The sequence below is a fragment of the Mytilus californianus genome, unplaced genomic scaffold (assembly GCF_021869535.1).
Source record: "Mytilus californianus isolate M0D057914Y unplaced genomic scaffold, xbMytCali1.0.p SCAF_12, whole genome shotgun sequence".
Classification (NCBI taxonomy): domain Eukaryota; kingdom Metazoa; phylum Mollusca; class Bivalvia; order Mytilida; family Mytilidae; genus Mytilus; species Mytilus californianus.
The window spans coordinates 43,970,394-43,988,381 of record NW_026262604.1 but is presented as its reverse complement, the minus strand read 5'-3'; the positions used below and the strand labels follow the sequence as shown (position 1 = coordinate 43,988,381).

At 32.9% G+C, this 17,988-nt stretch overlaps 1 protein-coding gene across 1 annotated transcript in view; it reads left to right on the top strand.

Moving 5' to 3' along the window:
* Nucleotides 1–13,261, top strand: part of LOC127721866 (sterile alpha motif domain-containing protein 9-like) — a 30,396-nt gene extending 17,135 nt beyond the window's left edge. Inside the window, exons 4-8 of the mRNA XM_052228674.1 lie at nt 2,256–2,469; nt 6,048–6,127; nt 6,807–10,515; nt 11,105–11,195; nt 11,875–13,261. Coding sequence (XP_052084634.1) covers nt 2,256–2,469; nt 6,048–6,127; nt 6,807–10,515; nt 11,105–11,162 — 4,061 coding nt within the window. The 3' untranslated portion in view covers nt 11,163–11,195; nt 11,875–13,261. The remainder of the gene's footprint in view (nt 1–2,255; nt 2,470–6,047; nt 6,128–6,806; nt 10,516–11,104; nt 11,196–11,874) is intronic.
* The last annotated feature ends 4,727 nt before the right edge of the window (nt 13,262–17,988 follow it).

Sequence of the window (17,988 nt, the reverse complement as noted above, 5' to 3'; positions counted from 1 at the left end):
TGAAACAAAATTGTCTTGAATGTAAATGCTAGCAATCATTTTGAAACGCTTTTATAGTTTGTAAAATAAAAGAGTACATGTCTATTGTTGTCACAATTACTTCTGAATACATGTGTTGCCACGGACAGCTGATTTTTTCATTTAAATCATGATAATATCAACATATGTCCAAAGATCACCAGCACCCTAGCAAGACCCACTTTCACTTTGACAAGGCATGAAAAAAATGTAAAACGTGCAGTTACTTCTGATTGGCAACATCGCTTTATAAATCCCAGTTATAACATGGCTGATGATTGGTAAAAAAACAAATTAATTATACCGCGCCATAGGTATCTATGATCAATGAGTTTATTCACTCTAGGTCGATACCGTCGATAGTGGTTTGCTAGTCCCCGAGTGTATCATCAACTCAATGGAAAATGCGTTAGTACTGACATGATTTATGACATAGTTTTCTTGAAAGCTCCGTTGATAAAGTTAGAAATAATTAAGAATATTGGTTCCAACTCCCTCAGTGAAAGTTTAACCTTAAATGGGTTGGCCATTCGTTTTAGGTTCCTTTTGCATGTTTTGGTCATATACATTGTAGTTCCTCAAGTATTTTGATACTTATACATCCTTGGCTTTCAAAATTTTGGGTTTGAAAGTTCCTTATGAAGGGTAAACCAGGAAATATGAATTTATTATTCAGGTCTATGTAAGCACGTTACAGTAGTTGTAAAAGCTTGGGGCCAATGTGACATTTGTAACATTACAACGACAATAACGCTTGACTGGTTATATCTTTGTACTTAAGCTGTTGGTTATTTGGTTATTGCACCCCCCCCCCCAACACACACACACAAAGCGTTTTGGGACATAGAAATATCGGGCGTCCGTTCGTCTGTCCGTCCGTCCGTTCGTCCTTCCAGTCTTGTTAGCGCTCTCACAATCATGTACAATTCTTGTCAGATATTTATAAAAACTTATATCATAGGTTTATAGCAGCAATGTCTCGGACAAATTCAAAAATTAGTTCCGATTAATTATTTTTAAAATAGTTATGAGCCTTGGAAACATTAATTATATGGAAAATTGCATCGTTAGCGCTCTCAAGTGTACAATTCTTCCCAGATTTTTATGAAACTTAAATTGTAGGTTTATATCAGCAATGTCTCGGACAAGTTTGAAAATCAGTGCTGATTAATTATTTTAAAAAGAGTTATTTCCCTTGGAATCTTTAATTTTATGAAAAATTGTACCGTTACCGCTCTCATTTGTACAATTTTTGCCAGATTTTTATGCAACCTATATCATAGGTTTATACTAGCAATGTCTCAGACCAGTTTGAAAATCAGTGCCGATCAATTTTTTTAAAAGAGTTATGCCCCTTGGAAACATCAATTATATGGAAAATTGCATCATTAGTGCTCTCATGTGTACAATTCTTGCCAGATTTTTTCATAAAACTTATATTGTAGGTTTATATCAGCGATGTCTAGGACGATTTGGAAAATCTGTGCCGATTAATTATTTTAAAAGAGTTATGCCCTTTGGAAATATTTATTATATGGAAAATTGCCTTGTGAGCGTTCTCATGTGTACAATTGTTGCCAGATTTTTTATGAAATTCATATTATAGGTTTATATCATCAATGTCTTGGATGAGTCCTAAAATCTTTGCCGATCAATTATTTTTAAAAGAGTTATGCCCCTTGGAAATATTAGTTATATGGAAAATTGCATCGTTAGCGCTCTCATGTATACAATTTTTGCCAGAATTTTATGAAATTTATATCATAGGTTTATGTCAGCAATGTCTTAGACAATTTCGAAAATAGTGCTGCTCAAATATTTTAACAAGTTATGCCCTTGGAAATATTAAGTATATTGGAAATCACATTGATTTGCTCTGAAGAATCCATTTCTCTAAGATATTTTTGAGCAGTTTTAAAGAAGGAAAAAAGTGTATTATTTAGTTATTGTCCTTGATGCTTGGATAGATAAAATATGTGCAACTCGGGGAACATTGGAAGTCTGTTCTTTTATTCTAGTTACATTGGTGTTATCCAAATTTCTCCGTTTATTGCTTCAAATGAATGTTTGAGCAAATGACAAGATTTTCCCCACTAATTTATCAATGAAATAAATACAAATTGTTAGGATTGTAAACTTGTATTATTGCATATACGAGGACCGGAAACCTTTTGACTTGTTTTGCAATGCATCAAAACCAATAAGTGAGTTTTCCATTTGCTTTTGTTTTATTTCAGATAATATTAAGCTTGATGAATTGATAAAGACAGTCCTTAGAGAGAAGTTTTGCGAAACAAAAGGAGAAGTCGTGTACCTTGGCAGTATTGTAGAGGAGTTAATGCGCACTTTTAGGGACGATGGAGAAGATTACTATATTCATGATGATTACATTAAATGTAAAATCAAGGACCTATTCCCGAAAAGTGAGGAACACGACGATGCAAAAAAGGGGTATCCTTTTTTTTAATAGCAATATATCTTGTTTCTCGAATGTTTTATTTTTCTTCATAATGACATTTTCATACTATTTGATTATTATACAAAAACAGGTTTTGCCTCGACTGCGACGAAAGTCGCAGAATGAAACATATAAGATCGGTCATCCAGAAACGGCGATGTTGCGTTGTCTATGCTTTATCACCTGAAGTTTCCGTCTAGTGTTTGATCGTTGTTCTTGACCATATTATCATGATGCAACGACCCCTTAAAAAGCCATTGTTGTTTAACACGTCATTTTATTAGTTCTGATAAGCAATGTGACAGTAGTCATCAGGATATCATTAGTATTCATGGAGCTTCATAATTACATATTTCAAGACCTCCACAATTCAATTTCAGTATATCCTTAAATATTCAAGGATTTTTATAAATATTTCAGGATCGCCAAAATTCGTTATTTAGACTGTACCAAGTCTGAAATATGACAGTTCAATATGTTGGTTGATAAAGTCTTTAAAGATGCAAATAATTACGAAACTAACTCTAAAATGTTTGATGAAGTTCGTTGTTTCATTTAACAGTCAAATTATTTTAACATTACAAGTCAGCAGTTTTGTCTTTGTCTTTTTTTTTCTGTCCTCTTTCTTTTCTTTTTTAATTTTTTTTTTTTTGCTTTTGCCATCCTAATGTGTGGCTCCTTCTATTATTTTCTATAACCGAAGCTATAATATTTATGTGTTTGCTTTCATCATAAATGTGTATTGTATATGTAAAGGGAGGACTTGATATACGTTGTTATAACTTGTGTTCAATCCTATTGCTTGATCAATGCAATAAAATATTATTAAATACATCTGATTTTGTCATGTGTTTTAGTTTTAGTGTCAAACTTAATTTGAAAACTCTTGATTTTAGACTATTACCTTATTTTGCAAGATAGTTTCTACAGCTACAACGAAAATCATAGAACTTATCGCTCTGGATCAGGTAGGATGATGAAACCTACCAATATCTCAACATACAACCTTTTATATCTTTATAAAGACTTTTTACAGATTTTTAGTCTAACCATATTGGTCATCGTGTATGATTTTCGATATTATTTGCTTAAGATGTTGTCACAAATAATATACGATTAGGCGTGTATTTATCTTAAGGAAGAAGATGGAACTTTTTTTTAAATTACAATGTAACTATCCTTATGCTTTTGGAATGATAACATACATTAAATACTACAATTTCTTTTAAATCTGTCCAGATGGTGCGATAATATTCTACACTTAGCCCGTCGATGCCCGGTGATTTGTTCAAATTCATAGTTACTAGCTTTCGTGCATTTAGTCACAGTAAGCCTTCTTAAGTGATCTTTCCTCATTTAAAAGTGTTTTATCTCCTGCTGTTTCTTTTATATATTTTTAAGCTGTTTTTTTAACCTTTGATGATTCTGTTATGGTTTTTCCCTTTCATTTATTATAAATAACCTTGTGTACTTCATTTTGTACATGATTATTTCTACAATTTGCTTTAATTCGATTTCAAAGAAGTTCTTGTGTATTAAGTCTCCAAAACAAAGTTACTCAGTTCATATTGTTATGGCACCCTCAACGGAGTTGGGTGACATATTGTTATTATATGTTTTTTTTCTTCTTTTTTTTCTTTTTCTTTTTCTTCCACCTTTTTTCCAGCTTATATCTCGGAACTGTTTGAACCAATTGTAATGAAACTATACCATAATGTAAACCAGCATGTGCAGATTTGCCATCGGGGTATGGCACTTTGAAACACTTCCAAGATGGCTATCGTTGCCATGGAAACTGCTAAAATGCGAAAAAAAATTAAATTCTAAATCTTCTATTATAAGATCTGTCTGGATGAAACATTTTGGAAATGTTACCTGGTATGCCTAGATGTGCAGACAGTATTTATTTAGAAATTCCCAAAAGGCCGCCATTGTCATGGAAACATGGAGAATTTAACATTGACCCTATGGGAAAAAACATTAAAGCTGCATTTTATTAAAAAAAATATCAGTTCAAACCCAATAAACCTTATGGATTTGTAACATGGCATGTGACGATGTTGCATATGTCTTTGGAATTTTGGAAATGGTCACCGTTACCATAGAAACAGCAAAAATGTAAAAAAATGTCAAGCTGCTCCAAACTTGATGAAACTTTACAAAAATGTTAACTGGCATGTGTAGATGAGCTGTTTGAATACGGAGTTTTCAAAATGTCTGAAATTACACATGGCAATAGGCGGACGAGGGTACCATCCACTATTGCTCGCAATTGCAAATCTAGTTACTATTCTTCTTCTTCCGCCGCTTTTTCAATTTAAACTTGTCCGCATCCGTTTTCCGAAACCGCAAGTCAGATTTACTTCAGGTTACACAATATGTTAGACAAACATGTCTAGTGGTGCAATCAAGGTTTTGCTTGTGCATTGGGGTCTACAAAGGGGTACTTTGAGGGGCAAAAAAAAGCGAGGGGTTTACTAAAGAGCCCTATTGGATTTTTAAGTTTTTAATTTTCAAATGATTATTACTTCAAAACAGTTAGTGATAGACTTATAGGGTCTTCAATAATGACCACTGGAATATTAGGCCTACTTCAAGGTCAAAGGTCAATGTTCACTTATAAACTTGACCTTTGACCTTGACCATTTTTTCAATTAATGCAAAATATTTCAAAAAAAATTGGACCTTTCTGCAAGATGAATTGAATGAATAATAGGGGAGTCCTTAGGGGTTTATACTTACGGGGACTTTATTTGGGAGACTGTACCAGCATTCTGTTACCATCATTTCCTGTTAATTTTATTTTTATGTTCAGCATATTTTTTTGCAGTATTTTATGGTTATGTCCAAAAATAATCAAGTAAATTAAGTAGATCAAGTAATTTATTTTTGTTTGGAATTCCAAAAGAAGATAATAATGACATATAGTTTAAACAATTCCCTTATCTATCACTCTGTATAATGTAACGAAAAAATGAAAAAACGATATATCCTGGACCTTTGTATGGTAACAACATAGTAGCACGGAATTTAAATAGGCGCAAAGCAGCAATGGGGTCTTTGAAAATACATTACGGATGTGTTTTTTGGATTTCGTTTAGTTTTAAGTTCTAAATTGTATCAACGACCTCTCATTTTAATCTCCTCGGAAAGAGTATGAACATTATTTTCAAATTTTGCACAGTTTAAATCACAATCCTCTATTGCAAACTTTGAAATTTTATAAGACAGGTGAAAGATATCAAAGGAAAATTCAAACTCATAAAAGGAAAACAAAATGACAATGCCATGGCAAAATACGAAAAACGACCAAAAAAAACCAACAACAGTACGTCAAACACAACATAGAAAACTAAAGACTTAGCAACACGAACCTCACCAAAAGCCAGAATTTTTTCTAATTCACGAAAGTAGGATCACGGTACTTCGGTCCTATGGTTGTCAAATTTTACAAATTCGTGAGTTGTTGACAATATTAAGATTTCCAGTTTATATTGTGAGGTCTAATTATATATAAAGAATCTTGCATAAAAATTGAAATTGTTATTGATAATTTCTTTAACCACCTTAGATCACTGTTTAAAAACCTTCAACGAATTTGTGTGTCTGCAGGAAAGAAAGGCCTTGATTCAGAAGAAAAGACGAGAGAAGGTATAAGGAAGATGAGATAAGATAGACATTAGTGAAGGCTTTCATTTTAAAAATAAGTATTTCTTGTGCATATTTTACTATCTCGTACATTTGGTATGCAAACATTTTATCAATTTTATCAATACACTGAACACTGAACACGTGTCACAATTATTTTTGATATACAAGCGTGATGAAATTTTGTAATGACAAAATATCAAATTTTGGAAAAGATCATTTACAGTATTTACCAGCTTAGGTTCAAAACTTAACCTTCAGTTGTTCATCATACTTAAGAATGGGCAGTTGATGGTTAAATTATAAAATGTTACTAACAAATGGTAAACTGTTCCTTATTCACTGTCAAATCTTTGATGTATACTTTTTATTGATTTGTTTAAGAAAGCAACATCTTTTTTATTGAAAATATGATAAATGTAAACTAATTGGTTTTGCAGTCATTTTTATTATCTCCCAGAATACGATTTTTTAGGAATCATTCTGTACTGTGTCTTATCATGAAAGTATCATATTTATTTCGGCAGCATTGCAGTTCATCACAAAACATGCAAGGTTTTGCAATATGAAGCTGCTTAAATTAACCAATTATTACAAAATATAACCATAATAACGTGCTTTTGCTAAGTATATTCTGTATTTAATATTTACCATTTAAATTAAACTGTATTTTTCATTCTAGGAATTTTGAAAACTAAAAGTTTCATCAATTCAACTGTACGAAAAGCACCATATAAGCCATTAATAGAACTAAGTGCTGCATCTCGATATGCTGCACATGAAGTTCCAACTGAAACGTCGAGAATTTTACTTGACGGCAACATAACAGGGAAAGAATTTAAAGAAATGGAATTAGAGCAAATAGAAAATCTTTTTCCAAATTATACTAATAACGAAAAAGATTCAATCTTATTTTTAAAGAATGATGTTTTAGAAGAAGAAGATATGAAAAAAAACGAAAAAATTGAGCTACGACATATTTCTGACGATGAAAAATCAGTTGATCACTATTTGGAAACTTTTCGTAAGTTTGATAAAGAAACATCAGCAGGGTATCGTAAAGATGCGATCCTCCAGTCCTCAATGATCCGCCCAGGCAACCCACTTGAACCAGTTCATTTGTTTTCCAGCATCTGCAGTGGTGAAGAGGACATGTATTATACAATAAGCATTGAATGTGTTCAGTTTGCAGCTGCATGTTTGAATGAAAGAACAAACGGAACAATTCATTTCGGATTGCAGTCGTATAGTGAAGAGTTCTATCTGGAAGGTGAAGTTAAAGGAATTCCTCTTTCTCGTAGTGAATGCATTGAAAATATCAACAATACCATATTTAATCAGTTCTATAGCGACCAACTTGATTCAGTATTTAAATGCATTCGCCCTCCACAGTTTGTTGACGTTATTCCATTTCACAAAACTAGATTGTCAGTTTTAGAAATTGATATTGTACCAGAATCAACATTAATGGGCGACGAGGTCTTTTTTGTAAAAGTTAAAAATGAAAATGTCCCTAAGCTGTATAGATTTACACATACAGGAATCAGACCATATCATATCACTGATGCAGACGTACGTGATTACATATGCAAAAAGTTGCCGATGATTCAAAAACACAGGCAAGAAGAAGAAACAAAAAATAAAACTTCAAGCTTTAGAGCTGATCTAAGAATCAAAATTAAAGATCTTTTACATGCTGAAAATGACAGGTTGAAGAAATCTTATGTCTATCCGCTTGTCTTTTTGAGTCATCTTGGTAGCGACATAGATTTGGAAAATTTAGAATTTCTGACTGACTTGGGTTTTTTTGCATTTTTTGATTTCAGTTATTTGACAAAAAAGAGTAATATTCTTGAATATTTGAAAAACGACAAGAGCTGCACGCTAGATGTTTGCATGGTCGACCACTTTGATAAAGAAAACACAGACACTTTACAGAAATCTATGCAAATGATCAACTGTGAGGAGGCGGGTTCCAGAAAATGGATTCATTGTAACGGGGAATCGGAAATCAGCCCAGGCCCAATGAACAAAAGAGAATGGAAGCAGACATATAGCATTGGATTCAAGGAGGCAGTACGATTTTACAGACAACTCATACCCAAAGGACGCGCTCTGGTTATCTTCTTACTCTTTTCAAAAGAATATGAAATTCTTTTAGAAGCTGCAGAAGATGTTATTACAAGCTTTACTGATCAGTGGATGGTCATTGCTGAAACAGACGAAGTGACAGAACAATGGTTTTCTGAGCTCCTGAGACGAGACACTGTAGACAAAAAGGAAATAAAAGAGAGGTCTGTGACTGGTATGTCATGGAGACATGTCAACGTTACCATTCTTGAACTTTCAACTGGACCCAGTTCATTTAAATGTGTAATACCTTTATCAAATGGAGGGTTATGCTCACTTTCCGAAGAAAAGCGACATGCATTTAGAGATATTGATATTTTGAGTATAAATGAATGTGAAGATCATGAAATGTCAGCAAACCAAGACAAGTTAAATGAAATCGAACGTCAACATGCAGACTCTTTTTATCGTGGACGAGGTATTAGTTGGTGGAATTTCTGGTTTGAAGATCACGTTTTAAAGCGTAATATACATAGGGAACTTGATAAAAAGCTACAGGAAGCTCTCTCCCGTAAAGAGCGAACAGTGGATAATATAATAGAAGTGATAAAAATCTACCATCAACCTGGTGTCGGTGGTTCAACAACTGCGATGAAATGTTTGTGGGAAAGAAAAGAAATACACAAATGTTGCATTGTTAAAGAATTCACAGAACGAACAATAGACAACATTCTAAACTTGAGAGATTTTGAAGAAGAAACGGACGACCCGAAGCCCCCAATAGTACTGATTGATGATTTTGATGATGACAAGCTCGAAAGTTTACTTTCTTCTTTCCGCAGCAAAACATCATTTGAAAGGGACCAAAGTGGTGATCGATATGCTTTCTGTGTTTTACTTTTGTGTATTAGAAAGGCAATCATTCCATTGTCACCAAATCCTACGAGGTATGCTTCTGTTAACCTCCGACACTGGCTGTACCCAAATGAGCTGATTTGGTTTCAAAAAAAGGCTAAATACCTAGAAGGACAGTTTCAAAATAAAGACTGGCCAGAACCTAAAGTGCTCATCTCCTTCAATATCTTGAAAGAAAATTTTAATCCAGATTATATACGAAGAATGGCTGTAGACTTCGTAAATGCTGTCAACAATGAGAAAGAAAAAAATCTTCTCATGTTTGTATCCATGTTAAACACATATGACCCTAACTATAAAGCACTACCAGCCAGTGCATTTGATCCGATTATGATGTCACATGCAAAAGGAAAAAAAGTTATCTTGCAGGCTGGAATAGTTGACAGAAATTCAAGCAAAAAGACAACATGGGATAATAATATTACCGAACCATTACAGATACTTTTAAATAATAAAACTGAAACAAAAGCTGGAAAGGGCAAACAGTTGACTGGTATTTCAGTTATTAATTCTCTGTTTGCAAAACAGATTTTCTCCTGTTTTCAAGAAAACCAAAGTACCAGTGCTATCTTTCTTGAATTTCTAAATTCAGATATATTCAAGACCCGAAATATGGCAATTCAAGAAGTACTGCTTGTTGTTGAAAGAATCCTGACAAAACGACTTCCAAACGAATATTCGCAGAAAGATAAATATGCGTATGTGGTAATGAAGATTTTGAAAGAGGAAGACGTAAAAAATGCAGCAGATGTACTCACCTGTGCATTGCAAGTGACACAAAGTGCAAGAGTATGTCAGGAAATAGCCAGATTACATATCAATTCACGAAAATTGAAGTTAGCAGCAACCTATGCCAAGCAGGCAACGGATATAAATCCGAATGATTCAAATATATGGGATACATATGCACAAGTTTACAAAATACAGTTGACAGAAATATCAGAAAAAACGACGCCCGTCGATAAAAGTAATATTGAAGAGGTTATCGAAATGGCTAAAGAAGGAATGAAATTATTCGCAAAAGAACAAATTTTAAATCGGAAAAGAACTAGTGGAGATTTTGGAAAGCTTAGAATCATCAATCTACTTCTCCAGATTCTTTCCCGTTTTGAGTTATTTGCAGACATGCATGTTTTCCACAAGTATCTGACAGAGAAAAAATACGTTCCCAATGAATTGATATTCCTAGATGTTGAGTCTGAAACGTTTTTGAAAAGATTGAAAAGAGAATATAATGCCACGGTTCAGTCTATCAAGGAAAAGTTACAGTATCCTAAACAAGAGACCAAATTAAATTCGTTTATGCTAAAACAGCTGGAGGAAATAGATATGACTACTGGAAGATTTTTTAGTACAGAATGCTACCAAGAGCCAAACTGGTATCCTGAACAACCAGATCATACTGGGTATGTATACTTGTGTGACATAAATTTGTTTATCACGGCAATGATGTGGAATTCAAAACCTTACTTGTTCGACTCATATCCTTAATCACATCGACACGTTATTTTATTTGGCATATATTTCTGGGGAAAAGAAATTTGCAGTTGTTATTTATCTTTTTAATAAATGGTAACATATACAAAAACATGTAACTGTTGTTAATTAGGATTTGTTACAAACAAACTTTACGTTTCTACTCGAACACACTGAATCACTGCACATCTGTTGTTCGTATTACAAAAAAAAATTAAATCTTTGTCAATTAGTGGAAATAAAGAGTTATCAAAACGATATCTATTTTTTTTAAAACATTACCGATAAATAATTTGATTTTTATGCTTGTTTATTTGTTAAATTTGATTTGGTCATGTTAATCAGACGAAACATTTTCCAATAAACGTAACGGTAACACAAATCCGGCAAGAATATTGACGCAACGAAAAACAATTTATTGAATATAATCTGGCAAATTTAATCATTATAAGAACTTAATGATGATGCTTCTAATATATGACAAATCATTATCAATATATGGATTACCTTGTTTTACAGTTTAGTGCAGATTGAAGATACAATAGTAGAAGATGTTGATATGGATATGGATTATTAGACAGTTTTTTAGTGGAGGAAATTTTATGATATGGTATGCATGATTTGGTATTAAAAAACAAATAAAGTCAGTCCATCTTTCAGATGACGCTTTATCCTCGAGTGTTCGTTACAACTCGTGGACAAATATTCGATATGACTTATCACAATATTTGAATTTGTGTTATCAACATTTGTTTTAATTACAGATCAGACAACCTAAAGTTTCTATCCTGATGAAAAATAAGAAGGATTTTATTAAAACTAAATATTCCGAATTTGATATTTTTCAAAGTACTCTCATAGATTTATCTTCATCAGAAATGCATGCCTTGTCTCTTCCGTTGGTGGCGTTACAGTACATATTTTAACATGTTGATTATACTCAGTGACGACAAAAACATTCAATAGAAATATCATCTTTGAGAAAGAAAAAAAAACATGAAGTTTTTAAAGAAAACATTGCTTAAAACTTGAAATATTTCATTCGTTTATCAAAATATGCTTATGATCAATATATGAATTCAAAAAATCACTTAGGCTACATATCTTTCAAATGGCACAAAGAGCTAAATACTGTAATATATAGTTTAATGACCAAAATGATGACTCTGCCTTTTGACTACACTTTGTAAAGTTCTATGATCGGCATATAACATGTGTTTTTTATATGATTGACTGAAAACACATACCCTTATATTCAATAAAATAACTCTATGAATTTAAATTTGTAGATACATCAAGGACACAAAGTTCCAGATGACGAAAATTAACGAAGAAGTAAATATATCAGAAAAACAATAACAATCTTTGCTAAAACAAAATTAATGCGGATGAGTATCTTGTTACCAGATCATAATTACTGAATGAATTGAAAGTATATATTTTGTTATTGCATGCATAATTTCACTTTGTATAGTAATTTCATAATTATCATAGAATTCACGATAGGTTATGTTAGTTGCAAACAGCACTGTAAGACGAACGTTGCCATGAGACTACATGTGTATAGTAGGCCTGAGTCTCGTTGGCAATCATATCACATCTTTTTATTTTTATACTGGTTTAATATACTTTGTCTGTAATTCCTGAATCAATTGATTTGATGTATTATTAAGTGATATTATATAGAAGATGCTATATAGGAGACTTTCAAACTTTGTTGTGGTTGAGTGATTTTTTCGGAAGTTATGTCCCTTGTAAATAGAACATGGGACACATATTTTAAATTATCAGTTTTTCATTTTCTGCAATACCTAATAGTCACATATTTTTAGAAGTTACAGTTTGAGTTTTGAGTTTCGTTCGAGGTGAGCTCTTTTGTCAATGCTCTTCAACTTCGTACTTGGTTTAGCCTTTTAAACTTTTTTGATTCGAGCGTCACTGATGAGAATCTTTTTAGACGAAACGCTCGCCTGGCGTACATAATTTCAATCCTGGTATCTATGATGATTTTATTGTGGAAGTGTTTGCCCGATGTCATAGATTTGAAATCCGAGTCAATAAAGATCTGCGTCAAACACACTTGCCATGTGCGGGATGACAACACAAGTGTTGACAGGCTTGTGATACTGTAGATAAAATACTTAGACCGAGCCTCCTTATTTGTTCGATTTTTGTCAATTTTAATGAAAAAGACTGCAAGCGCGGATCCAGCCATTTTTTAAAAGTGGGTTCCAACACATGCAAGTCATATAAAAATGGGGGTTCCAACCATATGTCCCCATACAAAAGAATTAGTTGTCAAGCAAAAAAAAAGGGGGGGGGGGGGGGTCCAACCATATGTCCCCATACAAAAGCATTAATTGTCAAACAAAAAAGGGGGGTCCAACCACCGCCCCTCCTGGATCCGCCACTGCGCTGTCTGAAGTAATTCTAGCAAGTTTATACAATGCGCTTTAGTCTACCTTAATAAAATTCCAGAATAGTCGTTTTTAATCCATTTTCTCCACTTTCAGCAAAAATCGTTAATTAATACAATCCTTTTGTGAGATCACATTTTTATTGTTTTAATCCGCATGTCTATCAATTTTGAAATTCTATTTTATATTTGTTTATTTTTGAAATCGTGTTGATTGTTGTAATGTATTGATTTAAATAAAATAAATGTAAAATGTTATAGCAACAACGATTTGTTATGTTAAACAAAGACAATTGGTTCCCCCGAAAATTATATCAACCTATACAGAAACAGGTAAAAACCTTAAAAAAATTGATTTATGATTTCCTTGTAACATCAAAACAAATTTGAGGTTTATCGCTGTTCGTATCCCAAATCTGATCACAACGTTTAAGTGATCTGAAGTGGACAAATTTACAAGGTTACGTTTGCACTGATATATATGAAAAAGAATAACACTCACTAAAGATAGTTTGATAAGCTTCGAAATCTTGCTTATCCAAACAATAAATAGAATCTTATATGATAGAATTGATTAAATGTGTAAAAGCATCAGGAAAAATTAAAAGTAAATACACATGTCAAAAAGATACATAAATCAGGCCGTGTTTTCTCATTTTATTTGTTTTATATTTTGTTATGTCGGGGCCTTTTATATACGGTATGGGTTGATCTCATTGTTAAAGGTGATATATAGTTGCTAACATCTACGTCAGTTGGTCTCTGGTGAATAGTTGTCTCATTGACAATCATACCATATCTCCTTATTTTAGATACAAATAATGAGGACACACACAGTTTATTACGTGTGTCATTGTTTCATGTATTTTTTCATATGATAATCGTATTATTATACTTCATGTCAAAATGCCAGATTTTGATTGGTTAATACGAGGGAGACAGTTTACTCTATCCCATGACAAATACTCTATTACCCTTTACGGAGACGCTCGCTCAAATGTGCGCTTTAATAAATACGGATGATTGTTACGTACAAGACGACATAGTTAATTACTTTCAATTTGAAATTTAATAGACAGTAATAACAGAACATTCAGTATAATAAATTAAATAACACATGTCTGAGAGGGTGATAGAGCAGATTGTTACCCATCGAAAAGACATTGTCAACCTTGGCTTCGCTTAACAATCTGTTCTATCACCCTCTCAGCTAGGTGTTATTTATATAATGATGTTTCACGGGAAAAGTTTCAGCATGGCGATATTTGAGATTGATATAAATATATGAAAAGCTTTCTTATAAAAAAAACTACTTCCCCTGAATTTTTTTAATTCAGTTCCGGGCTCAAATCCTGATAGTTGTTTAAAACCTAATTAAATTTAAAAAAAGGGAAAGTCTGTATACTACTGTACATGTGTTGCAATTTTCCCGTATATCACCAACATCGAAATATTAATGATTGTCTTACATAATTGTTGAAGATAATCATGCAAACCAATAGAAATTTCTTTTGATAAAATTTTCATCAAAGAATCGTTCGATTGATTGAATGTTTTTTTTTTATTTAACGTCCAGCGACCAATATTTCATGCATATTTAGAACGAGCATTATATGCGTCGTCAGCCAAAACTAATATAGTTATATCTAAAAGAGCATACTGAGTTTAAGGTGCAATCTCTTCGCAATAAAACATCCTTATGTACCAAGCATTATTCTTGTTTATCAGTTTCCCATCGTTATTCCTCGCCCATCGAGGACTATTTTAACCATGCAATCAGTTGTTAAAAATAAACCAACAACTTTTTGCATGGGCCACGGGAGTAACTTCATGAATATGTATATGATACAAAACTTACAGTTTCATTTAGGATTTTTACCTGATTGACAAGACAGGGGCGTGGAAATTCTTGAAGAATTCGGGTCTAGTCAGTTCTACATTAAGTGTTGTTACAATACGTCACAATATGTTACAATAGGTCATGACACGTTATCTCGAATCTTAAAACAGAAGCAAATAGGTTCAGCAAAGACCATCAAAGATTTGTCATCAACACAAACTTCCCTAAATGATAAAATTGCATTTGAACAGGTTCATGGACATGTGGTGGGTTAAAGTAGGATTTTTTTTAAAGTTTTGATTGACGTATACCACGTAAAGTCCTTTTATTTTTTAAAAACATGTGTCTTCTGTGCCGGTATAAAAGACAGAAAAACAACAGGTACAAGACAAACAATAACATAAGATATCGCTACCAATGAATGTTTGCTGGTATTGAAAGCAAGCTCAAACTACTCAGTCTGTTGATATAGAAAGACCATCTTACACTCAAATATCGGCCGCTGTATTTCGTAGTAAATTTCATAAAGCAAGGTAAATAACATGACAAGGAGTGATACAATTATGACATTGACAAGGTAAATACAAACAGAGATAAAAGTACCGTTATACTCTAATTTTAAAATTTAAATAAATGAAATAAAGATATACATATAATAACATTAACGGTACAAATGAATTGTACTCGATTTACTACATGATATACCAGAAGACAAAAAAGCAAATCTGGTCGACCTTTTCATTTCATTGTTGGATTTCTTTCCTTGTTGGAGATGTTTTATTGTGTTTTTCTTATGGAACGTACATTTCTGAGTTAGTAAGAAATAGCTCTTTGATTAATTAATAAAGGTTTAAAAGACGGTGCAACTGTAAAATGTGTGTATGAACATTAGAAAGAGAGAATATACATTGTTTCTCGTTTTTTATATAGATCAGACAGTTGGTTTTCCCGGTTGAATGGTTTTACACTAGTAATTTTTGGAGCCCTTTATAGCTTACTGTTCGGTGTGAGCCAAGGCTCCGTGTTGAAGACCGTACTGTGACCTATAATGGTTTACTTTTATAAATTTTGACTTGGATGGAGAGTTGTCTCATTGGCACTCATACCACATCTTCTTATATCTATATAGGAGACAATAAAAAAAAATCATGAGTTTTATCGGAACAGACAACATGGCAAAAAGAAAAATAACACAAAAAAAAACAAAAGAGAATAACAAGCTAAACAGCAAATAAAGATTGGGCAACACTAGCACCAACCAATGAAAACCGAGTGTGAACTCGGGTGCTCCAGATGGGTAAAATATCCTGCTTCATTAATGGTACTTATTATTGTTAAAAAACTTTTATTTCAAGTAACTTTATCGTGATATTTGTGATCATACGTGACACAGATATTCCATAACTGTCAAACACGTCATGAAACACTTGATGCAATAGATTCCTTGTAAGTAGAATGTAAGGAAATGATGATAGGATATGCAATCTCTAGAATATCGTATCAACCAGGAGATAAATACCCCATATGCATTCTGCTGGAATGTTGATACACGGAAATAGGAAGTTGATAATTAGAAAATAAGAATCATCTCTCTGTCGTAAAGCTTATTTATTAATCAACTCTCATTGTCAATTTCTAGAGTTAATGTAAAAAGAAGAAGACATGGTATGAATGCCAATGAGACAACTCTCCACCAGAGACTAAATGGCATAGAAGGATAGCAATTATAGGTCACCGTACAGCCTTATGTATGTGTATGCTTATGCTTTCAATGGTAATTAATTAATTATGAAGTCTTTATCTATGTCTTTTTTTTTATTAAATCTTCAATTTATTATCTCAGTTGTCTCATTAGTTTCACAACCATTTAAAATGTGCAATTATCCAGAATTTTTTTACTATTGCATTATAGAAGATTGTAGCATTATGCACAGCGCTTATCTTGTTTTTCTTGTATAACACTGGGATATCCCCAAAATATTGAAGAAACATATCTTTATGTGAAAATATATCCACTGATCGAGATTAAAAGAGAGGCGAAAGATACCAGAGGGACATTCAAACTCATTAGTCAAATAAACTGACAACACAATGGCTAAAAAAAGCCCAACAGACAAACAATAATACACAAAACACAACATAGAAAACTAAAGACTGAGCAACACGAACCCCACCAAAAACTGGGGGTGATCTCAGGTGCTCCGGAAGGGTAAGCAGATCCTGCTCCACGTGTGGCACCCGTCGTATTGCTCATGTTAATACAAACCCGGTAATAAGTCCAATTCGGTAGGTCACGTTCGGGAAAAGGGGACGGGATTGTAGTTATGACATTAGGAACATAATTATCCGCTATCATCTGTGAAAGAGGAGGGAGAAGATCGCAAACAAAAAATATATTGTTAAACCCGTGACATATTCATGAGCCAGTTTTCATTCAGTAACCTCGTCAATGATGAATTATGAAATATCTTAATAATTCTGAAAAGTTTAGTATCGATTATAAATATTTGATTTAGAGCTTGACATATTGTACACTTGTCTATAATTGAAAACTGTATGTCGCCATCTAGATGCTATTTGGTGATTTGTGGCAATCGATTTCTGTCTCATTGACGAACACCCCACATTATTTTGTTAATTATTAAAGTGGTGAAACTGTAACGTTATAATTACATATTTAAGCTTTTCAAAATGTTTTTGGATGAAACGATCGTCCTGAACATACATGAAATATTTGCCACTGGACGTTAAGCAACCAACAATCAATCAATGGATGGAAGAATTGTTTTTACTCACACATCAACAAAACAATCTTACATCGCTTCTGCTGAAAAAAATAATAAAATTCTTCTTGTTTTGTATGAGCGGAGATAGAAATATTGCCATATTTTTTTCTTGAAATACGTAAAAGCTTTGCTTACCGTTGCGCTAAAACTGGACTGAAGGACAAATAGTAATTTGACGCGACTTTTGTTGTTTCCTTTAAAGGTCTGGTGGCTACTATTTATACATTCAGGGCAAGAAGAATTTGAATAGTCGATCAATTACGGAGGTTATTCATATATTTTATTTCATATCGGTTAAGAATTAGCTTCTCTTATTGGATAACAAGGGGCCACATGACATTCTTTATTCTTTAGTAAAAAT